This window comes from Triturus cristatus, chromosome 6 (genome assembly GCF_964204655.1).
Source record: "Triturus cristatus chromosome 6, aTriCri1.1, whole genome shotgun sequence".
NCBI lineage: Eukaryota > Metazoa > Chordata > Amphibia > Caudata > Salamandridae > Triturus > Triturus cristatus.
Window position 1 is genome coordinate 1,049,621,543 of NC_140589.1, and position 27,567 is coordinate 1,049,649,109.

General features: G+C 43.4%; 1 protein-coding gene across 1 annotated transcript in view; it reads left to right on the plus strand.

Moving 5' to 3' along the window:
- The window catches only part of MTCL3 (MTCL family member 3), a 427,396-nt gene that overhangs the window by 252,103 nt on the left and 147,726 nt on the right, over positions 1-27,567 (plus strand). Inside the window, exons 5-6 of the mRNA XM_085611860.1 lie at positions 22,911-22,982; positions 25,146-26,321. Of these exons, the coding sequence (XP_085467986.1) occupies positions 22,911-22,982; positions 25,146-26,321 (1,248 nt within the window). The remainder of the gene's footprint in view (positions 1-22,910; positions 22,983-25,145; positions 26,322-27,567) is intronic.

Below are 27,567 nucleotides of genomic sequence, written 5' to 3' on the forward strand. Positions count from 1 at the left end.
ACACGCCAAGTTCTATAGCCAATATTTATGAGAGATATAAAGCATACATTGATTTATTCCTGGACTAATATTTTAACAAAATTAGCATATATCTTGATTTGGTAAACAATTTGACTGTTATATAAAGATGTGTCAGGCTCGTAAACCTGTGCAAAATCTTTATTTCACCAGACTTTTCTCCAAGAAAATGTTTGTTTTATAGAATGTAACTGAGAGTCCCTGCTTCATTATTATGTGACAGCACATGTGGTTTGGTAGTGCTTTGGATAGTTTATTTGCATGCCACTGAGCTCCTACCCCATGTCAAGGGCTGGTCTTCCTGCAGAGACAGAAGAATGCTTCTTGAGGCGAGTTAATGGACTGAAACTTCCTAAACTCACTTCTGAATCCTGGATAGGAAGTGAACAAAAGCAAACTAGAAACATATCCAAGAAGTGCGGGAGTAAGAGAAGAATGTGATTCACAAGATACGTCCTTCCATCAAAATATACTAGAACCTAAAGAGTATAGTGAACCAATTATATTATCGTTATGTAGCAGACCTATATGTTTGTGTAATGTTTTATCTAGGACATAAAATCCTTACCCACCAATGGTGGCATGCTTCATCATAGAAATCCCTCCTGTGCACAAGACAAAACATTGCACAAGAGTTAGATCAACCATGTAGAAAGCACAAGTCAGGAAGTAAAAGGAATTTTTCGCAGGTCTTGTGAAACTTTAATATTATATAATGGTATGCCCAATAACTTTCATATAAGAGCCACTGAAAGGCTAAATACAAAAAGTGATGTTAGAAATAGCTGTCATTCCCACATCTGGTGGTCAACATGTTTCAGCCATGAATGAAGTCCGACATGGGTGAATAGCATTTTCGAAAGGCCCGGGTTCCCTATCGCTGTCCCTATCGTAATGAAATTAATTTTGAATACGGCAAAGGCAGAGAAAGAAGTGATATATAGTCCACATTTATGGGTTTATTTGCAGTATCATTATAGGTAGTGTTATGATGCATTTGTAAAATAGATGGAAATAAAGAACACACAAAGGTTATCACATTTCCGTCTGTATTTCTATCAAACCTCATAAATGTAGGTCATTTGGCCCATAGAGGTGGGTTTGGGAGTACCTCCTGTAATCACACACTGCTATCAAAATAGTAGTAAAAGTAAAATGGCAGGCCATTAGTGATCCAAGAACTTCATTACACAACGAGAGATTAAGGATGAGATAGAAAACAAGGTATTTCCTTTTTGTCAAATGAGGTATTGTGTAGTGTACCTAGCGTGTCGATGCCACTCGGGATGTTAGGAGCTAGGCTCTGATTTTGGCAATTGAATACGATGGGAAAGACATTTAGACCTGCTTCCATATCATGTAGGTTGCTGCGTCCATGTCTTTTTGACTGGCTTGTTAAAAGACACACATTTTGATTGAAATGCTTATCATTTCTAATGTCCAAAACCGAGATTCTGAGTAGAGGCAAAAAAAAAAAGTTCAGTGATTATGCCCCAAAACTAAATTTATGGGGTCAAAAACCATCTAAGACCTGGGAAGATGCTTTTTTCCACAATAGTTTGATTTGAGATCTGTAATTGTAGAATAATGCAAGCTGAGACATGTGCCTGGTTGCAGCGGTTCAGTAAAACCCCATATATACTACATGGAAAGCCCTCTTATTGCCGGATACCTTTTGCACCTTTGTTCAGTCAAGATTTCTATCTTCAGCTTTAGTCTCATTTTTGGAGCTCAGCATCCTCAAGCGGGAAAAGTCTGCAGGCTATATCCAACATTAATTCCACAAAACCAGATACCTTATTGTCGAAAGCCTGGTGAAATGGATTTGCTGCTTTGGAGCAGCTCCAAGAAGGACCAACTTGATTTTCTTGTCCTGCGAGGTCGAGCCTTCGGGAATTTAACTTGGGTGGTTGGTCTCAGTCTTCTGCAGGTCTGGAAATCCATAATGTATTTAAGTTCATATTTTTCAGAGATTTCAGAATAAAATCTTCTGGACACCACTAAGGCTACCAGATCCTCTGGGACAGCACTTAGGGATCAGGACTCACTCCAGCAGATGCCACCAGTAGGGTGCAGTCCTAGTCCAGCTGCAACTGGTCACTGTTCACTACAGGAAAAAGGCTTCTTTCTGCTGGTTGTACCCCTGCATTCACACACACAGGAGGTAAGCCAAGTGCCCCTTGGAGTCCACTTTCTGTCCCGAGTACCAGTGGGAGCAGGTTCTGCCCTTCGGGTCTCCGCACAAGTCTCAAACCACAAGTGCAATCCTTTGTCTGTTCTTCCACAGGCCCAGCAAGTGATCTAAGGAGAGTGCTTTGGGGTACCATATTTTTAGTTGACAGTAGCTAATGGGTGGGGGTGAGACTGCTTTCCTCCTGAACCAATGGGGTAAAGGTTCTCTGGGGTAAACCTGCCCACTTTTGCAGCAGTCCTTTTTGCCCTACTGAAAACATCCCACAGTGGCCCTTACTCTGGCAATCCAAAATGTGGAAAACTTTTCTCCCTTGTGCATAGCCTTTGTGCCCGGCCTGTGGTGTGCCTAAGGAAATGAGTAGGCCTATCCTTTGTGAGCAATCAAAACTGGTTCTGGGGGTATCTTTCCTTGTTGGGACAAAAAGTCCCTCACATGGTGATGGATGTGCACCCCTGCCCTGAGTGCCCCAACTATAATGATGTCTGGATCCCTGATGCTGATTTTTGCGGTTATTGGTGAATACGGATCATGCATGTGTGCCATGATATAGGCCTGTCTCATGGATTGCTGCTGTTTGGACCAGGAGGGGCACCCAAAGCTCTACCCTCCTAGTGGTGAAACACTACTTCCTTTGCCAGGAGTTGAGCAACACAAGTGTGGTTTGCAGCATACAGTGTAGTGACCAGTAGGAGGGAACAGGCCTCTTTACCTGTGTCACCTCAACCAGTGGCTGTCCGGCTTCGAGAGACTTCTGAAACTTAGCCCACTGGAGGATTTTGAGTTTCATTTCAGAAATTCTCTGTCACAAAGGTGACAGATACCCCATCTTCCTTATTGCAAGTGCATCATATCCTAATCCTCATGTAATAAAGCAGACAGAATATCCAATACATTTAGCACCCGTCCGTCAAACACTACATTGTTCAGTAAGTCCAAAGTTTTAATATTTCACCAAGATGAACCTGCTTGGTGTATCCAACCTATGCTACATCATGGTCAGTTTAAAATTGCACGTGGGTAAAGGCCAACCGCAAACAGTGACTCCTGGTTGGCGCTTTATTTTTTCTTGGATCTTATCCCCTTAAAGCTATAAAAATATATTTCTCTGGCTCCCTTAGTTAGATTTTTGTAATTTTGAATCCTTTTGTTTATTACATTCTTCTCTGTTTATAAATCGGAGAGTGATGTTTATTCTGTTGTGTTTTGACTTTTTAACTGTTTTGGTACTTCTAAATGCATTACGCATTTTCTCTAAGTTAAGTCTGTTTGCTCTGTGCCATACCTACTAGGGGTTGATCTCAGGTTGAAATTACTGAAACCTTTGCCTGGACCTCTTGTGGTCTACTACCATCCACCTCAATCAACAAACCACTTGCATTCCATGTCACAAACTTTGTAGTCCTTCCCAGGATAATGACCAGTCATCCATGTTGAACAGTATTGCGATGCTCATTGATAAATATTCAGATCTTTCTGGTCCTCATTTCAAATCTCTGACGTTACAAGGGCAGGTTATTAAGTAGACCACATTCTCAGAATTCAATTTGGTATGATTAGTAAGGTTCTATGGATTATGAAGTACCAATTCAATAGTGTAACATTTTGTTTAGGCGGACAGACGCTACATTTTCCTCAAGGAAATTGCCTGATGACCAGTGAAACTCCCCACTAACTCAAGAACATAGGTTCACATCCTTTTTATTTTAGGATATGTATGTACTACAATGCTATTAAAGTTTCATCATCTTTTAAAGGATGTTTTTAATGTCAAATTTCCTGTGTTAGGAACTTGCCAATTCATATTGATAATCTTCTTAACCTGATTAGATATTGGTAACACATGCAAGGCAATCACGTATATAGCATGAGTATGTCGTAAGAAGGGCTTCATGATTATAGTCAAGGGCACATTTTCTAGCTCTGTGGGAGTTATTTATTTGTTAAGGGATCATTTTATAGCCTTCTGGGTAATCTTTTTTATATTATAATTCTTAGATAGTTAATCAGATGGTTTCTCAAAATCTGCTCTTGTGCGGTTACGCTGCACTCATCAGAATTGTTGAAAAAGCAGGTTTTCGCTGAGAGCTTGTGGGTGAAAACTATCAAAGAGTAAAATGTTGTTCCTATATGCGAGGTGTGCTATACATCAGTAGTCAAATGGACATTTTTTAGTATGATCAAAGGGTCCCAAAAATGACAGAATAATGTTGCTGATAACGTGTGAATCTGAGCAACTGCTCAATGTTATGAATCTATTCCAGAAACGAATTAGCCTGCTTCTTATTTATGTTCAAGATAATAAAAAATACCATCATTGTAGATGTTTCCTAAAAAGATTATCAGTAAGGATTAACTCTGTTTCAAATGTATATACAAATAAACTAGCTAGACTCAGGGTAATAATACTGCCCATCAATATGCAGTGAATTTGTTCATAGATAGTTCCCTTAAATTAAAAAATAATTGTTTTCAGTGCTAGACAAGCACGGTCTATCACAAAGATTACCAGACACATATATTCCAAATGTGAATTTTTCAAAAGATCTTCAATTACCCATAAGGTCTCTTCTTGGGTTATTCTAGTACACATTGTCTCTGTGTCAAGACTCCTCAAAACTTGCCTCTCTAGATTAAAAGGAAGATCTTCAAGCAAGTTCAACATATCTTTTGTGTCCTTTACATGGGAAAGCATTTTAGATACTAGGGGTCAAGAGAACCAATCACAGAGCCTTGATAAGTGTTCCAACACAGAACCTATCCAGTAAACTATGGGAGGTCTGAGCGTAGGGAGGTATTGGAGTGAGATTAGAGTTTTGTATATTTGGTTGCATATAGAGGTACAAGTGCTTTCGATTGTTTGCCACTAAAACATCTGGCCTGGTTGAGTGATCCAGTCCTCTGCTGTCACCTCTTCCACTGATGTTTTGATAATACTTAATAATTCATTAGATTGATCATTATACAGATTCAGGTAGTTAGTTGTATTCCCCAAGTAATCATATATATCCCTGTCTATATGCAGAAACAGATGGCACTATAGCACTGCCTTTGTCTACAGGCATGAATATCAATTTAGTGTTATTTCTTAATTCAGAAAGTGCCCTTTCTTGCCTCTACTAAGGTTTTTGGAAGGTTCTTTCCTGTAGATAGTGGTACCTTCCACCTCCTCAATGGTGGCTAGCTTGAATGGCAAAACCTTGGGTGATATAGCATGCAGAGGTGGTTGGGAAAACGATTTATTAAGTAGGACAGCATGGGCCAAATTGGTAATCGCAAATAGCAAATGCAAATCCAAGGGTGCCTGGGGGCCTAAGGCCCCCCTGAAGCACCCCGCAAAATAAGGTAAGTGTACACATGTAAAGCACACACATGCCCTAAGGGCATGTTTGCGCTACATGGCACTTTGAAAAATGCATTTTTGTGCATTTTTCAAAGCATAAACATATTGCCATCAACGTGAGGCTGATGGTAATTAGCGTTTCATAAATGCACAGTTCGCATTTAGGAAAGGCTGCATGCATCGGCATTAGGCAAGGCATTCGCAATTTTGGTAATCGCAGATAATTGTGATTACTTAAATTGCGAATGCCACCACCTACATGCATAGGAAAAGGCCTTTTTCCATTCTAATCTGCCGGTTTGCGAATGGGAAAAGGCTTGATGCATGTGCCCCTAGATTCCATTGTAAGCATTCAAACAGGTCTAGAGAATCAGCTTAATCTAAAAAGCAGATTCAAGACAGCGAAGCCTCCAAGGAACTAGAAATAGTGAGCGAGCAACATAGCACCAAGCAAAGTTGAGGCCAACCAACTAGTTTCCACCAGCCTCCTTTTACATTTTTGAAATAACTGAATACCTTGAAGAGGAACAATCAAGAACAGGAAGTGAATATCCACTATGATGGGTTGGGAAAATAGAATGGAAGTAACACTCATTAGAATGCTAATCCCAAAATAATACATGAAATGGAATAACCTAGGGTGAATAGACTGGATCTGTATCTACAAGGAATGAAAAAGCAAAATTCCTGATTATGGAATGGAATACTCTGGAATTCTTCAGAAATACCTAATACATCAAGAAACTAGATACTAATTTGTAGAATGATACACAATACTGGACCTGATAGAAATATTCAAGCGTGTTTCAGTGAGCCATTGGCTCTGGGAGAGTTGGCAGAAAATGATTGGCTAGTTAAAAAATGAGTATCTCACAAACGTAAGGGAAAAAATGCTGAGTAAGTGGAAAGCAGCAGCGTCAGAAGATACTGAAGTTACTCGCTTGGTTATGAGAGAGGCCACCATTAGACAGTGGCGGCTACCATGTATGGAGGGCAGGTGACAAAAACTAAATTAAAAAGAAAAGAAAACAGACTTGCCTTCCTCCACGACACGACGTCCTCTTTCGGTTTTGTGGTAGGCTCCAACGCTGCACCCAACAGCAAACTCCCCTAGCCACTCCTGGTGCTGCTCTCATCAGCATGAGAGCAGCACCAGGATTGGAGGGAGCAGCCTTACTCAGCGCTCCTAAGAGCACTGGAGGCCTCCACTTTCTCTCACCCAGCTGTCTAAGACAGCTGGGTTAGAGGAGTTTAAAATGTGCATGTCTGGCTGGCCGACACAAGACGGCTGGCCAAACAGATATGCACATTTTAAGTGCACACCTCCCTGCTGCTGCAACTCAGTACAGCAGCACTGGTCCCATCCCATCCTATCACTCGGGTAAGGGTGGGTCAGTTGCTGAAAAAGAAAAACGGTAATAAATAAACTTTATTACCATTTTATTTTTCAGCTCTGGTCTGGGGATTTTCTTAGTGGGATGATGCTCCTCTGCTCAAACGGAGAACCGCCCCTGGCATTTGAGGATGCGACTGACTACAGTGAGAGTGAAATGAGACAGATTGTGCATAGATGAACCACTGAAGGGAGTAGAGAGAGCAGGAAATAGCTGTTTTTAAGGATGCAGAAGCATTCTGCAATGGGGGATGAGGAACTGCAAAGAAGGTGAAGACAAGTTGCAATTTCAGGTGGGGAAAAAACCTACCCTGGATTGCAATAAATCTGACAACCCCCATGCCACAGTCACATGTGGTATTACTCAAATTATGCCGGCTGCTCTTGTGAGTCTAAACTTGGCATTGCAGCTTTGAGAAAGCATTAGCAGAAGGCCAGGAGTGTCAAACCAAGTATATGGGTCTCCTAATGAGAAGGGATCAAGGGCCATCTGTACTAAATGAGATACTTTTCAGATGTACTAATATCATTTTAGTAGTTGGAAACGTGTGTCCTAAAATGGGATTGTAAATGGATACTGATGTCGTATATAAAAGGGGCGTATTGTAGATGTCCCTTCCAAATGCCAAGTCAACATGCTATGTATCAATGTTATCAGACTGAAATCCAGTTGCAAAACATTGAAAAGTTAATGAGACCTCAAAGGCGGTTATAACCTTAGTGCAAAAATAAAGGCATTTCAAGGGGACCCCTTACCCTTTGAGAATTAAAAAGAAAAGTTATGTTTGAGAATATGTAGTGGTCCATTGGACCACTTTCACTTCTCAGACACAAAAAAGCTTTCTTGTCAGGAAAGCAAGCTGCATTTAGAAAAAAAGTTTGCTTTATTTAAAATAGATCCCAGAAATGGTGTTCTGTTGAGCCCAGCAACCTCCATCCTTATGATGGAACTTAATCGTAGTAAGTAAAAATGTACAACCTACCTCATTTTTTTTTACAAGGTAGTTCAGATTGACCCATTGCAATTTGTAGTTTTCCCAACTAGAATCGCACAGAAGATATCTGGAAAGGCACAACCCAGTCTTCCTTGAAAAATGAAACAAATAATATGCTGTTGAATTCTGACTATCCTCCTTAGCGCTTGAATGTTTATCTGCCCAAAACATCAGTTGTCGAGCATCAGATACACACCTCAAGGTTCCATGAGGATTTTGATTTTGCCAGTTATTGGGATTTAAGACAGTTACAAACTTTTAGTCATTTATAAACCATAGTTCCATAATAACAGGTGTCTTTTTGTCAACATACTGCATAAATCACTGGAATACATACATTTAAAACACAACATAGAACCATAGCAACTTTATTTTAGAACTAGAGCTGCTTCAGTTGTATTTCAAATGTGAAATTAGAATTGTCCATCATGTTGCTTATGCATAAAAAGATCAACATATAGGCACTATGTTAACCATAACTAGGATATCAGCAAAGCCGAGTAGTATGCACGCAGACATTCATGGATAAGAATTTCTTTTGGTAGAGGATAACATGGCCACATGCCACTTAAGGCTAGAACAGATTGTATTCACTTTCAGGCAGTGACTGGTTTCCTCATAGGCCAAACTTCCTGAAATTAGGATGAGCTATAGTCTAATAACCAGGTCGTTAACTGTGGAGTGACTTAGCTGAATTAGGCCCTGATTTAGAGTTTGGTGGACAGGGTTTTCAATCACAAATGTGACGGAGTGCTCTATCTGTCAAACCTTCGGTCTGCCTGCCCACATCACATCCCTTGTCCCATTTACAGTGGATAGTGTAATGTCTGTTTTTCCTCTCCGTCACCAGGACACAAAAAAAATGACCTCCCCACCACTGGGAAAAAAACTCCCAGAATGTGGAGTTGATTCTTTTTTTGTGTTTATGGAAACAAACTTCTGCTTTGGGAGTATGTTTCTGGAAAGCAGATAAGTTTGCTTAATGGTCGTGAAAACTAATTGCGGCCACTCACCAAACGTTTTCTTCATTGAAACCAATGCCCATACATATTAAATATTGTAAACATGCTGGTAGCAGTTAATTCCACTACTTCGTAATATTCTTCCTCTTTTGCATTGTGCATTAAAATGCTAAAAGAAGCTATAAGTGTTTGGTTACCTTGAAAGAATCAAGTCATGACTGTTGTAAAGAAACTGTTAAGTCTACAGAAATTGGCCCATACTCCTGCGCTAAATTTATTTTGCGATTGATGGATTACCTCTAGATTTGGTTTACTGCTTTTCTACCAATTGAGCTTGTGCCTTATTACAGAAAGTTAGCAAGAAGCAATTTATTACAGCCATGAGACTCTAAGGGCCTGATTACAAGTTTGGCGGACGGGTTACTCCATCACAAATGTGACGGATATCGCAATGGAATATAATGGAACTATTAATACGTCAGACAGGATATCCGTCATGTTTGTGATGGAGTAGCTCGTCCACCAAACTCATAATCAGGCCATAAGTGGTTTATTCTTGTCGATTATCTTTAGCCAGTCGTCAAAGGTATTTGTTTTTAGGTATGAGGCTAATCTGGGTAGAGGGAGACTAGATCCTAATTTGACTTCCAGATTTACATATGACTGGTATCTCGATGAGGTCTGCATTAATATTATTGAACTAACCTTGTATTTTTAGTTAAATAACAATCTCTTTTTTCTGCTCTTCCTTTTACATGGTCCTTCTCACTGCTGTTGGGCACATCCTGTAACCAAAAAGTACAAAATGTATACATTGTGTTATTCTTTACCCACCAGGTAAACTCAGTATTTGGGGCTGTGTTTAGTTTGAGCCTATGGTTACATCTGGGCCCCCCGGTCCTCATATTTTGAGACCAATACTTATTTTTTCTCATCTCATTTCACCCAGAATACAAGAGAGATAAACACAAAAGGGGGGAAAAAAGAGGAAGAGAAAGTCAGAAAGACAGTGAGAAAGAAAGAAAGAAGGAAAGAAAGAAAGAAAGAAAGAAAGAAAGAAAGAAAGAAAGAAAGAAAGAAAGAAAAAAAGAAGGATAAAAATCAACCTGCAAGGATGAGATAAATGGGTAAGGAGTGTCTATTGGTGAATTTAAGAGGTATGAGGTTGAACCAATACTATGCCGCCTTGGTATTCAGTGCCCCTGATATCTGTAGTGGCAGCAGCGGACTTCTGAGCAACACTTTGGGTCCCAGCACTTATCGTTTTGCAAATTAAGCACTGGGTTAGGGAAACAACTCTGCCTTAAAATGCTCCTGAATGCTCTCTTCCTGCTTCTGACTCCAGGCACAGACTCTGCCATTATCAGACATCCTCTGTACAAGGTTACACCTGTCTTAGACCCAGAGACTTCCAAATCAGGCACCCAGTATGTAGCACTTTCAACTTCACATCACATTTGCTTCAAACTCATTTTACTGCCCTCCCAGTGGTAAAAAAAAGTATGCATCTTGTACTAAGCTTTCTAGAACAGAAACCCAACCACCTTCAGAGGGTGTGCCATTTTTTTAATGCTCCTACTAAGAGCCGAAGGCCCAGATATACCTTAGTTGTCTATCACTCAAGATTAAAGTGAGTAACAAAACAGCAAAAGGACTCAGTATTCAAAGCAGATTCTTTATGAACAAACCTGACCGGCTTCTGGTGGCGCTCAGAGACAGACTTTCTGTCTATTCAGGAACAACTTGAAACATCACCTGTTTAAGAGATTGCTTACCTCTTTAAACACCAATATGTGGCCACTAATGTATCCCCATAGGGACCGGCCCCCACAAGATAATTCTCCTAATTTACCAGGGGGCACAGTATGAATTTCAACCACTTCCACAAACACATTTGCTTCCTCTGGAGCACACTGGGGGTACCTCCACCTCCTAATAGAACATTCTCAGGTAGCAGGAGGTGCATGGTATCTCTGACGAAATCTCTGAGCCCACCTATTGATATCTGGCGCCTTCTGGCCAAAGAAATTCCAAGTTCTGTAAAGTGGCCATGGTTTGATAAGTGTTTTGGGCATCTCTTAATTTTCTTAAGGCAATTCTTCATGAATCAGTGCCAGTACATATAAGCATAATCATAGAATTAGTAGCATCTTGGTTAAACCTCTTTTTAAACAGTGTACAGCTTCTGTACATGAGATCCTTTCTTTCCAGCTCTCTCTTTGAGTCACTGAGGCCCCAGATGATGCATTAAGTGTAATCCTTGTTGACCGCTTGAAGAACAACATGATGAGAAGAAGCAGGAGCTAACATCATTTTTAGACCCTGCCTACCACACCAAAAACATACAATGGGCTCAGAGCCTGCCCATTGCATACCATTGGTTGGCCTTATTGCAACTACTTTTTGCTGGCTTGTTATTCAATGGCTTACAGTGGTACTGGAACGACCTTCAGAGTAGGGGTACTGCCATCAATGTTACATCACTAAAGTCGAAGAAATTGTGAGAAATTCAAGCATCACATATAGGACAAATATAGGGTGGAAAAGGGTGGTATGGAGCTGGTGTCGCATTTTGTAGCACACTGTCACAAATGTATCACTAAAGCATGGTGTGATAGCGCACTGTCATTTATAGACAGCACTTTTTCATTGAAGTGGTCACAAAATTTGCACTGACATGTATTTTTACTGATATAGCTATGTATCCCACAAACTATAAGGTGTGGAAATCGGTATTTCACCAGATATAGCATCTTGTTTTGATCCTATTAAAATCTGTGCTTCCATTACTCTTTCAAATTGCAAAATAAATTGTGCTCCTTTTGTACTTTCCTTACTACCATGCCTCGAAATATTTGTACAGTTCATTTAAATTTGACATCCTACAGCCCTTCATGTCACACTTCCTGTACCACAGAAAGATTGTTGAATAGTTCACTTTATAAAATGCTCTGACCTTGTAGTCAGCGGTAAAAAAACGTAAACACAAATCTGCAAGTTAAAAGAATAAGCCTGACATTTGACCTCTGCCTTTAAATGCATAGCAAATTTGAGAAGATAATAGCATTTAAAGGCATCTTCATTTCTCATTGGTTGCATGATTGTGCCGGGTGTACTTGTGCCTCTGAATGGTACAATACATGGAGGATGCTAGGTTCCATTTTGGGGGACCAAAGGCTAACTGGAGGAGCATGTGGAGGTAGAGGAATACCCCCCAGACAGATTTGTAGATTTCTGCATTCCTGTGAGCTAGGTGGGACACATACTGGCGGAAGTAGAGCCAGGCGCTTTAGTACACTTCAAAGGGTGCTCTTTGATTCAAGGAGTTGTCACTGGAAAGAGGATAGGCCTGGGCACATTTCAGGAGGGACATGGAGCTGACAAGAGAACTATAAAGAATAGGTTTAGAGCCCTGGGGGAACCTTCTGATGCACAAATCACTGCGGCTGACATCCAGCTGCGAACCTCTAGGCTCTGCAATAACCTGTGTTGTGTGGCTATCAGATTTGGAGTTGCTTCTGGTGTGACAGATGGCTTTCTGGAGAAAGGGCAGAACAGAGGAGTGGGCACTTCAAAAGGAGGCAGACCTCCAAAACAAACTCCACAGACTCAGACACTAAATCCTATTTTGTGTCTGGAAATGGACTATAAGAAGGGGAGCTCAAGCCCCCAAAAATTGTTAACTCTCAAGCAGCCAGGCCTCTATGAGGGAGGCCCTCATAGTCATGTTGCCCAAGCCAGAGAAATACGAAGTGGAGGTTACCTCCTATTGTCCTCTCTACATGTTGAATGCGGATGTACAGATATTGAGCAAGGTACTTGCGACCCGACTTCTGCCATATATGTCTTGCTCATACATGAGGACCAATGTTGCTTTATTCCAGGGAGGAATACCCTCTGCAACTTACGGCGACTCTCGCCGATATGGCATGCCTTGTTCCTGAGAAGGGAGTACTTGCAGGGGACCGGATAGGCATTGGAGATAACTTCCTGAAATGGTTTTAACTGTTATTCATGAAACCAAGGGTGAGAGTGAGGGTCGGAAGCTTGGTGTCTCAACAATTCTCTCTGCATTGTAGGACTAGGCAGTGCTGTCCCCTATCCTCTCTATTGTTTTCGATTGCAATGGAGCCACTGGCATGTAGGCCAAAGGACATCATGCAGGGCTGATACATACCATTTGGGGGAACACTCTCATGATCTCCCTGTATGCCGAAGATGCTTTGCTTTACCTACGGCAGCCTGAATATTCGGCCCCCATTTTGTTGGCTCTCCTCACTGAGTTTGGGGAGAAATCTGGGCATTCCATTAATCGCACTAAATCCAAACTGTTCCCAATGGGAGGGTAGGCTGATATGCCTGTGGAGACCCTTCCCCAGATGGCTCTGACGTGGATGATGGGAACTGTTAGATACCTGGGGATTAGACTGATGCATGGTGAGACTGAGTTTGGGGCAGTCAATATGGATTGAGTGGTGGACCGGTTGAAACCTTCCATAATGTTTTAGAACATTTTGCAACTGTCCCTGATTTGGAAACTAGCTATAGTACAAATGGTTATTTTACCTCATTGTCTATATGTCTTCCAGGGAACCTTATATGAGATCCCTAGGATAGTGTTCTAGGAGCTTAACAAACTAATTACTGAACTACTGCAGGCCTCATGGAGGAATAGAGTGAGCCTATACACACTCCGGCACACTTGGGGTAGGGGTGGCCTCAAGATACCGCCCTTCAAATTATACTGTCTCACAGTCCAACTTCAACGCACAGTGCTTTGGATGGCAGATGGTGAAGCCTGGGAAACCAGATTGCTAAGAAGCACCTGTGGAGCTAAATCCCTCCCAGGTTTTCTGATGATATGGGCTAGTGTTTCGTCCACTGTGCCAGGTATAGTGGGTCTAGTATTGACTGGGAGCGGGCGATCAAGATGGTTTTAAGTAGGGGCCCTTTCGCATTTGATATGCCAGTGTGGGTACTTTGTCCCTTTTCGATGATTGCATGGTTAATGTCCACCAGCAAATGGCGCAAGGTGGGCTGTGAAACTCCGCAGGATCTGTACCCAGGTGATTGATTCATTACGCTTGCCGGTTCTGTGTCTTCTTTTAACCTAGGTGCGGGGCACCTCCTTCAGTACTCCAAAATAGCAGCCACAGCCTGTGGCATTTGGCCATCTTTCCCTGAGGCTCTATCTGAGTCTCGTACCCTTGTAGCATTGCTGAAACTGGGAGGGGGCGGCAGACTGATCTCACACCTTTATAGAGCCCTGAGGGAGGACCTGCTATACACTGATCTCCCAGTGCACGCCAGATGACATGACATCTTGCTGGTGCCTCTAAAGGCTAAGGACTGGGTAGCCATACATGAGGGGTTCCGGACCTCGGCATCTAATGTTCGCTTTAAATGGACACAATTCTATTTAGTCCACTAGGTCTACCTTACCCCATTCACATTGTACGCTATTTACCCAGACTGGCCTGGGACATGCCCCAGATGCTATCATGGTTAAGGCAGATTTAATTTCATTCACATGATCTGGGAATGTCCTGGCATATTGGGACAAGGTGCTTGTACCTCTGAAGGAGGCCACGGAATGGGATTCTCACTGGGACATAGGACCGTGCCTGTTGGGACAGGTTCCTATGAAAAAGAAGTTAAGCGGACGGTTCCTTATTCTGGGGCTCACACTAGCGAAGCATAGGATGGCCATTCACTGGCTGTCCCCCATTACCCCCAAGCATATTGACTGGAAAAGGGATGAGACTGAATGGGCGACTGCTGACGAGTGCCATATATGCATATTTTGGATGGATGACAAGTTGTAGGTTGATTTGCAGGCCTGGGCAGCAACGCTTTCTGACTTGTTCGACCCTCCTTTTACGTGTCCACCGTGATCTAGATGGTGTGAGTGAGGTTAAGCCCAACTGAGATAGAGGGCTGCTGGGATGGGGTATGACTCCCGATCGCCGAGGTATGCAGGAGAGTACTGTTTTTCTATATCACCAAGGTTATTGCTGTCAGGTCTTATTGCTATGGGGGAAGGTTTTTTTGGGGGGACCATTGCACTTATAACGGTGTCTGCTTGGCTACTTCGTGATCCATTTCCTCTTTCATCTTGTTGATCTTCCATACTGTATCTGGATGGTGACTAAATGCCAATAACAACCTATACTTAAAAAAAACTTTCAAGCAGCCAGTCGGACTGTGTGAGGAGGAGAAGATCTGTAAGACTTCTGCCTGTGATCAAGACTGGGGTCCTGCCAGTCTCCCAGCTGGGTGAGGGGACATCACCCAGGGGAATCCAAGACCACCTTCCCCTAGAGCATGGAGCAGCAGCTCTTACCTGCTTGCCAAGACCAGTGTGCCCTGCGACGTAGAGAAGAGTGCGTGGAAGGAGCACGGTCCGGTGGGCGATCCTAGCAAATGGATCCTCCAAGGGAGTTGGGGGGGGGGACGGCTGGTACACTAAAAGGGCTGTCGCCTGTGTGCTGATCCCAGTCGGCAACCCCATATACCAGAGGGGATGCCATGAAGTTAGCTATGAAGGCACAACTTGGGCAAATTGACTTTGGCGAACCTGTATGCCGGAGGGGGCCGCTGTAAAGATTACTGTTGTGCCAATCAGGTGGTATCCCATGTGCATGGTGAATTTGGTGGCCTCATATGCCAGAGGGGGCCACATGAATATTACTGGCACTCCAATCGGGCTGTAGCCCGTGCTCGGAGTGAAATCTACAACCCTGTTTGCAGGAGTAGGCTGCCGTGAAGATTGCTGCTGTGCCATTGGGCCATAGCCCGTGTGCAGTGTAAAGTCAGCAACACCATATGCTAGATGGCGCCGTCGTGAAGAGGAATTTACTGCAGTGCTGATTGGGCCATCGCCCATGTTTAGAGTATGGTCAGTGACCCTGTATGCCAGAGGGAGCCACAGTGAAGAACAAGGAACGTTACCTGGTTCAGTCGTCGTCAAGAGAAAGAACACCATGGTGACCTGAGTGTGCCTGAGCTCCAACTGAGGATTAGAACCTAAGGGACCTTCTCCCACCTATGAGGAGGATCAGAGGAACTTACCGTCTCGCCATAGGAAGTGCAAGGACACCCAGCCACTGCCCCTGTAGACCCATGGGTGCTACTCACCGTCAGCAGCCTCTGCAGCCCTCTGCAATGTTCAAGGGAGGAATGGTCCCAGGGACACCATCCTGCAACCCCTGCAGGAGCGGGTAAGACTAAAGGCAGGGCCCAAAGGTCCTCGGGGAACTTGTTCTGCCATATAGTGCACTTTGACTTTTGGAAAAGTCGGAGTAAGACTCCTGAGACTTGCACTACTGGTTGGGCTTAACTTGAATGTCACCTATAGTGAATGGAGAATAACCACTACCAGTAGTAAGAGGGATATGGTTCTCAGGGAACTGCCTGTCAAACACTTGTTCCTTGACCTCAGGAAACTGTGTGTATTGTTTGTGAATGACAGATTTTAATTTGTGGTCATGCATAAATGCTCCTTTTTCATGAAGGCAAGTATTTGACTGGACAATCATTTATTGCTGCTACTAAACATATTTTGACTTGTGAGCCTGTGTTCACCCCCTGCATCTACCTCCTCCCCGGGAAGCCTTGGGTTCGCTCGACCTACACTACTACTGAGAGTCCAGTGCTGGAAGGGTACTTGGCGCACTCTCTCTGGACCCATAGTGAGTCGGGCTCCGGGACATCAGGAGTAAAAGGCCTCAACACCCACAATTGGGCTCAGTAGATCCTGCTTGCCCCATGGTTTTCTGAAAAGAGGTTCTAACAGGCATCCTTTTGATTGGCTGATTTGTATCTTTTAACTGCTCACTTTTAGGAAACTAAACTATTATTTTTCAGTAAGAACTTTGAGTGCATGTGTTGTCATTCCCATGTGCGGTTCTCTCCCCGTCAGATACCCACCCAATGCACTCTATTGGTCCCTCACCTCATGTGCTACTCTTTCGCGTGCCTCTCCACCAAACTCACCCTGCACTCCGTGTTGCTGTCTCCCTCATGTGCTGCTTTATAATTCCTATATTCCTTCTCTACCATGCAGGTTTATTTTTATTTCAGTTTATTCTTCCACCCACTCCCCATACCTTCACCTTACCTATTCTTCCTTTTGCTCTCACACCCACTGCGCTCCTTTCAAAATTTAGGGTAATAAATGTTTGCATTTTTTGGAGGGCCTGGAAGCTCCATTTAACTGCTGGGCCCTTCTGCATGCCGAAATGTGCTTTAGCCATTTTGGAATGATAAATTAAAAAAAATAAAAAATAAAATTAGCACCTGTGTCTTTAGGTAGGCATTCTCTTGCGTGGTGATGCAGGTGCGCACATAAGTCATCATGCACATGCGTGCTTACTGAATGGCGGGGGCTCCAGTAGCATCATGACTGGCACACAAGTAATCATGCACATGTGTGCTTACTGAATGGCAGGGGCCCCAGTAGCATCATGATGTGCATGCGCTGTGTGTGTGTCACTTTATGATTCATTTTTCCTTTTCCTTTATTTTGCAGAAGCTGCACAGCATCACCGAAAAGGACGTTTTACCAATGCTCTTTAGCATTGTCAAAAAGCATTGGAAAAGCCAGTAGATCTCAAAGCCGAGTTGGATGGCTGTTGGGTGGGTGTAGCCTAGTCCCTAGGGAGGGATTGTCTCATGACGTTTCCAGCAGGACAGTACATTCCTCCCAAACTCCAATAGAAAGGACGAGTCCAACCATTAAAAGCAAAAACACAACAACCTGGAATCACTGTAGTCCATTACTCTCTAGAGTCCATCAACAGGAAAGCAGGGAATATATGGGCTGATGATACTGGCTGCCACGGGATATCTGCGCCTTAAATTAATAGTGTAACCTGAGGGGATCAGGACAAGAACACTGGTTCATACAAGCCCGGGCCCTTCTGGAATTATAGCAGATGGAATCATGCCCCTAGTTAGGAGTTGGTCCACTTTGCTGATGCTCAGGGTGATTTGTGTTTGGTGTCAACAATTCAGAAAACAGGGTACTTGGTGGAGTCCATTGCAAAGCTTGCCTTGGTGGTGTTGCTTGATTCGCTGAAGACCGCTGGGACATGTTTCTGCCTGTTGAAGTCTCCAGTCAAAGGTCCCACTATTTCCTGCCATCTGTTGGTGGAGAAGTGTGAGGTCCATCTCTCACACTTGTTAATACCCTTTGGATACTTTGTCACTGGACTATGTGTGGTCGGAGCTGGTGCTGCATCTGTGCCGCATCTGGGCTATTGCAAGACTGCTGAGGAGCAACTGTGTCGTCACTCATGCAACTGCTGGGGAAGATGGGCCATGGCTGAGGCATGCTGTTGCCACTGGAATCATGATGCAGGTGGGGTGATCAGTCGCTGGTTGACTTGTTCTTCAGAGTGTCACTGGTGCTTCTTGAATGTTGGTATAATGATGGTTTTGGACTCCACTCTAGTTGTTTGGTGCTCCTGGGGTGGTAGTGATGCTGCACTAGACAGGGGCTGGCATGATGGGGTTGCCAGTCGCTTGATGAACTTGTATGATAGATGACGACGACTTGCCTTCATGTTTGCAAGCCTTCTTTCTTGGGTCATCAAAAACAACTTGGAGTGATGGTCCGCATGTGTTTACATCCTTCCTTTGTAGAGGTATCTACATCCTTCAACCTGGGTGCCTGGGGTTTGTGAGCCGTCGGTTACTGTGTCTGGATGGTTGTACTGGGAAGTATGGGACAGAGACTCAATTTGCGTGTGCGTGTGGCTCACTCTCTGTTCTTCCGCTATGCTGTTGCCAGGTTTTCATTGTTTCACCACTGTGGCTTATCATGTGGATAGATGTGCTTTGTCAGCAGCTCAAGTCTTTTCAAGCATTCCTTTTAGGCTTGGTTACTCTTGATCTTCCCTCCTTCTGGTGTTGGTCGGGTGTCAGGTTTCCCAGTGTGAACCAGCAGCCTTTGTTCTCTTGTTGCAGCAGTACACATTTTAGTCAGGAATTGCCAACATTGACTCTTGGTAGTCATTAACTGTCACTATAGGTCAGCCACTAGCTTCACGTGTGGGGTCTCCTTGAGTGCTGTGTGGTGCCTGGCCACCCGTGCCTTTTACTTCTTACGGGACTTATTCAGGGCTATCACTCCAAGCCATGGTTCTGCCCACTCTTCTCTGTGTGGAGCAGGACCTGTGCCTTGAGGCTCTGCTGGCTTGAGTCATTGTTGATTAGGGCCCTAGTGTTGGGGGCGCAGTTGCGGCTTTGCATGCTTCTATCCACCTCCTAGTCCGACATTGCTTTCCTTGGGCATCCCACCTCCTAGGGTCACCTAGCAGATAGGGATGGTCACAATGGTGACTCAGGGGTATGAAAATTCAGTCTCTTTAGTGGGTTGCACTGGGTTGGTTGCAACTCGTGTTCCAGGTGACTTCTTGTGAAGTCTCTGCTCCTTAACCCGGAGGCAGGATCACCGTGCTCTCCTCCCTTTCACTGTTCTCCTTCAATCCCCTTCTTACTTCAAGGGCAACAGCCTTCAAGCAGGTTTGTGGCAGGGCTGGCGGTGACGGTCTAGTACCTTTGGCGTCCCGCTGGGACGTCATCCATGTTGTGCAACCAAATACTGTCTTTGAGGTCTGCGTGAGCACTCTGAGCGCAGCATTGTACAGGGCCTCTTCTTCTTGGTCGTCAGACCATACCTGTACGTTTTTGTGACCGGCAGCTGTGTTCTGTTCTTGGCTGAGTGGTGCTGTAGGCTTTGCTCCTCTGGTTCACCTGTATGGCCTGGCTGACTATCACCAACTTGTTACTGTCTCCCTTTTGCAATGTCTGTTGTGCTTGCCTCTGTAAGGTTTGTCCGCTTGCAGTGTGCAGTGCCTGATTGTGCTCCAGGGGCCAACAGGTTAGCATTTGGATGCCTCCTCTGCCCTTTGCTTTTGTTCTTCTTGATCTCTCCCTCAGAGACCTTTCTCCTCTTAGGGCCTCTGTCCGTGCTGATGAACTGGTGTAGTACCACTACCAATGTGACAGTGATGCAGCCAGCAGGGACTTCCCCATGAACGGCCAGCATGGCGATAAAAGGTTGTGCTGGAGGCAGTGTGACCTGTGATGGTGTAGGGCCTCTTTGAGTATTGTGATCAAGTAGTTTCTGGGCTGGATGAGTGTCTGCTGCAGCTGAGCAGCTCTGGGCACTTGCGTCCCCTATATCCTGGACTTGTCACTGTACTGCTGCTCTTCTGCACATCTTTCAGTGTCATCTAGACAGTGCTGCCAGGGTGGTTGTTTGGATACGGCTTAGCAGGGCCGCATTTCACTGGAGGCTCATGCTTTCTTGCAACTGCCGTCACTACTGGGAGTGGATGATCCACCACTCTCCTTTAATTTGGTTTCCGCTGGTGCTGTCCACTTGTTGTGGGAGTACGCCGCTTTTCCTCTTGGTGGTGGCGGCAGGCAATCACAAAGAGGAGTGCAGCACTTCTCGTGCTCTCGACAGTTTGCTGCCTCAGCGCTGGTAAACTGTGGCCTCTTCATCCAGGGGGGAGGTGCTCATCTTGTAGACTCCGCGCTGCCTGTTCTCCTCAGTGCATTCGACTTGGAGACCTCTTGCAGAGTACGGCAGGCAGGCACACACCTCTCCTTCCCAATGCTGATAGAACCAAGACACAAGGTATCTTTGGGTGCATTTCACGGGCTGCAGTACCTTGCCGCTTCCTTTTGTGTTCAGGCAGCGGATTGCTGGTGCAGCAGGGCTGCTGCAGGAGACAAAGGGTCTCTTCTTTTTGGCAGAAGCATCAAGCTACTCAAGGTGTGGGGCCGTTTTGTGCCCTGGTGTAGCAGCACTGGCCCCACAGCAAGCTCATACCACTACCCTTGCACAGCCTCTCTTTCTCCTGCAATTGGGTGTCGACTCGTGGGCCACTGCAGAAAAAGATCAGTCTTCACTCTTCCCCACGGCGGTGGCTTGTAGCCACTGGGGGTGCTCAGTGCTTACTGTGCCAGTGTCAATTTCTCCTCCAAGACCTCAGTCACCACCACATTGAGGGATGCAAGGCTGTTCCCACTACTGCATGGACTCAAGTGGGTTGTGTAGGTGGTGCAGATCTGGGGGTTCTTATTTATTATTGTTAGCCACTCTGCCATTGGGAATGAGTCCGTGGCCTTCTGCTGAGCATCAACCCTGCACCTTCACTGTCTTTTCGGGCATGGTGCACTGGCGCAGCGGGGACTCTCTTACTCCCTGTAGTATCCAGTGCCCTGCTTCTCCACAGGCTGCCTCACTTGTCTGTTCCTCTCCCTGATGTCCTCTCTGGAGGGCGCATCTCTCACTTTCACCTCCCTGTCACCACTGGATACGCACAACGAGGATAAAGAGGCAGTTTCCAGGCACAGTGGGACCGTCCATCCTCATAGCCTGTGTCAGGGGCCCTAGGCCCACATGGTGAATTATGAATGACACAGACACCATTAGTTTGTGGGTATAACTGGCCTGAGCACATGCGCCCGGCTCCTGTTATTAGCAGGGTCACCTGATTTCTGACGCCTGTGTTGGATGGGTGTGGAGTGGGTGTTTTGCTACCAGTCAGACAGCGCCAGGACACACTCTGAGTAACAGTGCGCTTTATAAATACACCTACCTAGACATAGACATAAGCACAGCCCCTATGGAGGGTCTTCCTCATGAAATGTCCGGCAGGACACTATAGCGCCCCATCATGGTCTTTTTCTGCCTCCTACCTTTTAAGCTTTCCATTCAATCATTCTGCTCCCCATTTTACTTTGTCTGAGCCCCTTTCATGGTGTTCCCTTTCTCCTCCTTTTGTTTCCTCTCTTGTCTTCTGCTCTCTTGGCCCCCTTTTTGGCGACATCGTCCCTCTTTTCTGCACTTGATGTGTCTCCATCATTTATGACATGACAGCTGACTTATTCGCATGACCTATTGTTATCAATTCGTTAAACAAAACCACAGACTGGACTCTGACTCGTCCCAGAGGAGTATCTATCTCTCCCAACACACTGTTGGCTGTTTGGTACATCTTTACACCTTACATAAAGTGCTTTTTTGCAATTCATGAGACAGTTTTATTCCTCAAGAGTACACTTAATTTTCACATATTACATATAAACACGTATAGGTAGAGCTTAAGCTCTCTGCAGACTGCAGTCATATTTTTATCATTTTTTTTAAATATACATAGATTGGGATTTGGCTCCATCCAGGAGCATTCAATTCTCACAGCATGCTATTGGCTGTTTCGTGTATAATTTTACCTCCTATGTAGCACTTGCATTGCAATGCAGGGGGCCTATTTTCTAGCTCAAAAATACATCGAGTCATCATGCACATATTTTTATCTTATAGATGCATTGTATAAGAAAACAATCATTGGCTGTTTTTTTTTGTTCTGTTTTGTTTATTGCAGTACACATTTTTACAGTACTTTAGACCAGAATGAAAATGCAAGCTAGACCTACTGACGTTGGCAATGTTTGTTCTATTTTCCACTGCAGGAGTCTGTTTTAATGGTTAATTCAGGACTCAAAACGCAAGGCAGACCACTTTGCTAATACTTGTTTAAGTATTGCCACGATTCTAAAACGTGATCCCCTATGGCATCTTTCCTAACCAAGGGAATGGACGTGTGAGTGCTTTTCTACACTATCAACTAGCCAGAAATTGATGATCACATATTTGTGTGTGGGGAGCAAGTGGCAGGCTGTCACTTAAGTGATTCCAATGCAAACCCCTCTGCTGTTGCAATTGCCTTTTATTGGTTTCTATGATATTTTGAAGTTATTTCTTACAAGAGGATAATGCTGTGTCATACAACTTGTGATGTCATGATGGTTTCAGGATGTCACTTCAACTACCACTCCAGAATTTGTAACTAACACAAATGAATGAAAGTAATATTAGTCTGTTGGGAACCAAGATATCTGGCTATCTCAAAAGGTCATATGTTTAAATTAAATGTAAAGTCTACCAACTCTATTCAGCATAATGACATTTTATGTATTTGCTTTGTAGCTTTCTCTGAAAAGAAGAGGAAGTAAAGACTCTCAAAAGTCGGAAAAAAAGTCACAGCAGACACCACCAGAGGTATGTCCAGAATCAAAGTCTTCATAAGCTATTATTTTAAGTCCCTTGTCATGTTTTAATACAGTACTTTTCAAACTATCTGGAGCAAATTCAGGTTCATGCTGTACTCCAACTGATCTTTTGTTCTGGACCGAGGCTGTCACAACAATCAATACATTACAATAACGTGGCCCCACAAAGATTGACAGAGGGTATTGGATTTGCGAACTATACGGCTTGATTAAAAGATTAGCAAAGATAGAAGTTCAGATCATCAAATTAGTTGAAATTCAATTGCCAATGCATTAATCAATATATTTGAAGCCAATTCAAAATCATAAATGCAAAGGCTAACTTTTATAACGTTGTCTCAAATTAAATAAAAATATTCAGTTTCCCATGAAGGGAAAACTGTAGTCGGCTTATCCAGGAAAAAGTTGGAAAGTTGGTTAAAAGTCATGCAGAAGGTGTCATTGTGGAAAGCCTATGAGTCAAGTTAAACTCCTTCCGGCAATGGAAAAATTCTTCCAAATGTCTAGTGTGTGAGAAAGAGAAAGTCTGAATGGAAATCTGCTCTATATGCTGCAAAAGCCCTCTCCTATACAGTAAGCTGGAAAGGCATCTCCTCCAAAGGAAGCTAGCAGGGAACCTGGTTTAAAGGAAGCTAGAAGAGAATTTGAATCTAAAATGCTGCCAACAAATTCATAAAACGACAGAATTCTAAAATTATCAGTAAGACACAATATCTCAGACAGCCAACCAATGAAGAGAAGGTAGCAAAGATACAGGTTCAGTCTCATTAAAATATAGAAGACTTTCTCTCAAGCACTACTTTTACCTTGAAGATAGAAGATAAGACATACAAGCCACTATCCCACCACAACCTCAAAGAAAAAATATTATTTTCTGCATGTGAAACGAAAAAAGTAAGCATTACACTTTTTCAATGTTGCTTCAGCTTTTCGACAAAAATAAAAGTTCATGTTTTACAAGCAAAGTAGCAACTAATATAAGGCACTTTTCTTAAAACTTCAGGTCTACATTGACTAGTATCAGCTTAAATGTGAAAATTGTGCAGAAAATATGTGTGTACATTTTGATTTATATGTGCTCAAAACATTTTATAAGAAAACATTTCTTTCATATATATTTTTCTTCACCTCTAGAAGTTTGAAATTAGTTTCTTTTTCAAGCAAATGTGTAATATTGTGCGAAGTTATCTCAGAAATGTAAAACAATAATAGTCTGATCTAGAGAAGTGTAGTAACATATAATCCTCAGAAAAGCAAAGGTTGGAAGATTCTGCCAGTGAAAGTTTCCGCACCCTGTTACAGAATAAAAGTGGCAGAGTAGGGTTGTAAGTGATCTGGCCATTTTGTGAAGGAAATGGTAAATTCTATGTTACCCTATTCCCCTTTGATGGAGCTCCCACTCACAGAACTACCTTTGTCAAAGGAGTCAGCACTGACAGATTTTGACCAGTCCAGAATCCTCCAATGTAGTGCCTGGTCTATCAGTTAGAGTTTGGCAGATCAGGAGCACTTCCATATATTGGGGTGTTCCAGCCCCGCCAAACATGTGGTTTCTCTGCTTCGCATTCAAGTGGGAAAACCGCAGGGTTTTGAATGGTTGGGCCCTAGGTGGCTCTACCGTTAGAAACTCTTACTCTGGAAACCCATCTGCCACAGGGCGACCTGGTCCCTGTGATGGACTTTCTGTCCTCATTATGTTAAAGAAGGCAACCACTGACCTCCGCACAGAAAAACTTCCTGTGTATGAGGATCATTGATGCATTTTTGTTCCACAGAGTAGCTCTCACTGTGGCAGATGATTTATGGAAAATTAATGCAGAGTGGGCTGCAAAAACATGCCATTATTCTTGTTATTCTTTTGAATCTCAAGTAATCTGCCCCAGCAGTCAGTGCACTTAAGACTCAAAGATCCCCACTAGGCAGGCTAGTATCTCTAAGTAACACAGGCTTGGTGAGATGCCTGTTATAATTTTAATAAGGCCCTTAGTGCTTTCGGAATGCATTGGTTCATTTGAAATTACCATTACCTATATAGAGGAAATACATTACCACTATTTTTCATATATGACCAACCTTTCCTAAATCAGACCCTACTTTACTACCCATTTCCTATTGTATTTTCCTAATCTTGCCTTTCTTCTTTACTTCTGAGGAGGACAGTGACGATTTGAAATGTCAACTTCAGTTTGTCAAAGAAGAAGCAACCCTCATGAGAAAGAAAATGGCCAAGATAGACAAAGAGAAAGACCGAATCGAACATGAGCTACAGAAATACAGGTCATTCTATGGAGACCTGGATAGCCCTCTGCCAAAAGGTGAGGCTGGGGGACCTCCAACCACCAGAGAAGCAGAACTCAAACTCCGCCTGAGGCTGGTGGAAGAAGAAGCTAACATACTGGGCAGGAAAATAGTAGAACTGGAGGTGGAAAACAGGGGCCTGAAAGCAGAGCTTGATGACTTGAGGGGAGATGATTACTCAGGGAACACCAACCCTCTCTTAGGGGAGCAAAATGAGTCTCTCTCAGAAATGCGTCAGCACCTGCAGCTGGTTGAAGATGAGGCAGAACTGCTTAGACGGAATCTTTCTGACATGGAGGAGCAGAATAAACGCATCACTGCTGAAATGAACAAGTACAAGTACAAATCTGCAAGCCATGAGAGCTCTAGGCATACTGACAGTGCCAAAACTGAGGCCTTGCAAGAAGAACTAAAAGCTGCCCGAATGCAGATCAATGAGCTGAGTGGCAAGGTCATGCAGCTACAGTATGAGAACAGAGTGCTCATGTCCAATATGCAGCGCTATGACCTGGCCTCCCACCTGGGTATTCGTGGCAGCCCCCGGGACAGTGATGCTGATAGTGACACAGGGAAGAAGGAAAGTGATGATGATTCACGCCCACCACACAGAAAACGTGAAGGTCCAATTGGTGGTGAAAGTGACTCAGAGGAGGTCCGTAACATCCGTTGCTTGACTCCAACCCGATCTTTTTATCCTCCAGCATCAGGGTGGCAAAAGAATTATGCTGATAGGCAGCAAATGAAGGACATCCGCTCTGAGGCGGAGCGTCTGGGAAAGACAATAGATCGTCTGATTTCAGACACCAGCACAATCATCACGGAGGCAAGAATTTATGTGGCAAATGGAGATCTCTTTGGACTGATGGACGAAGAAGATGAGGGCAGCAGAATAAGAGAACATGAGCTGCTTTATCGTATTAATGCCCAGATGAAGGCATTCAGGAAAGAACTGCAGACCTTCATTGACAGATTAGAAATTCCAAAGTCAGCGGATGACCAAAGTGCAGATGATCCATTATCCGTCAGCCAGGTGAGTTAGAAAAGCAGTGATTTGTGTGTCGGGATGAATGTATTTTGCAGCAACCTGGGGTCTGAATGCAATGTTTATATTTTACATTTTTCCTCTTGACACATGTGTTTATCCATCTAGTAATGAAGTCCCAGTATAATTAAATGCTGGATAAATATATTTTCACACATCTCTAAACATAGTAAGAATGAGTGCTAATCTCTCATAATTTGTGTATGTAGGCAAACAAACATCTATGTTTTGGCTGAACTGCTTTCAAGTGCTTGGCTAACCACATACGGTACAAACTTGGCTTTGCTCTGTTTAACAAATGTCATAGAAATGCATGAGCAAACCTCGTGAACTTTGAATTTACCTGTCAGGTAAAAATAGAGAATGCCAAATAGTTGTTTTTAGATATGAACAAAAAGGAACAAAGTCCATAAAGTGTTCAATATGGTCTTCAGTTGTATATTTATATTTCATACAATAAATGTGTGAACACTGATTTGTACAGTCAAAGGGTTCTTTTACAAGTAGATTTTCTTTTTATCTTGTCAAAGTCTTTCAGGAGTCACCACACACAAATCAGTCCCCCATTTTTCTTTTCCCCAGAGGTCGCTGCTCCGGATGTCTATCAGGGCTTGTTTGGGTTACAGCAGTCAGAAAAAGTGAAGTTCAAAAAAGGGTACGGATGGCAAAATATACTACACGTTACATGAACTTGAAAGTGTAAACAATGGAAGACAGTTACAAACTCCAAAAAGGCAAACCTATAGAACACATTTGATCTGAACCATAATTTGACCGGAATCTTGAATTTCATGACTTTAAAAATATTCAACAGGAGGCTTCTCTTTGAAATCTGTGGGAGAAATGGACATGCATGAAAAAGTGAGTTTTTCATGATTAAAAAATGAGGACATATTTTCATGTTAATGGCATGAATATTCTGTGACTGAATGGAAATATTTATAATAAGCTTTTGATTGCAAGTGTATTGGTGAAAAGGAGAACCGAGACAATAAGGAACTAACGTGAACCTTGTGAGCAATGTCAAACTATTTGAATCCAGAAATATATCAACTATATTTAAGAGGCATGTCAAGAAAACATTATGATGTTAGTAATTCATGCTACCAAAATCACCCAGTAGGGCAAGCTCATCTAGTCAAAGGGAGAGTAACTTTGATGCCATAAGGCTTAAACTGGATACCTGAAAAACTAGGATGTTCTATTGACTACCAAGTCGGGTGGGAACAAGCGG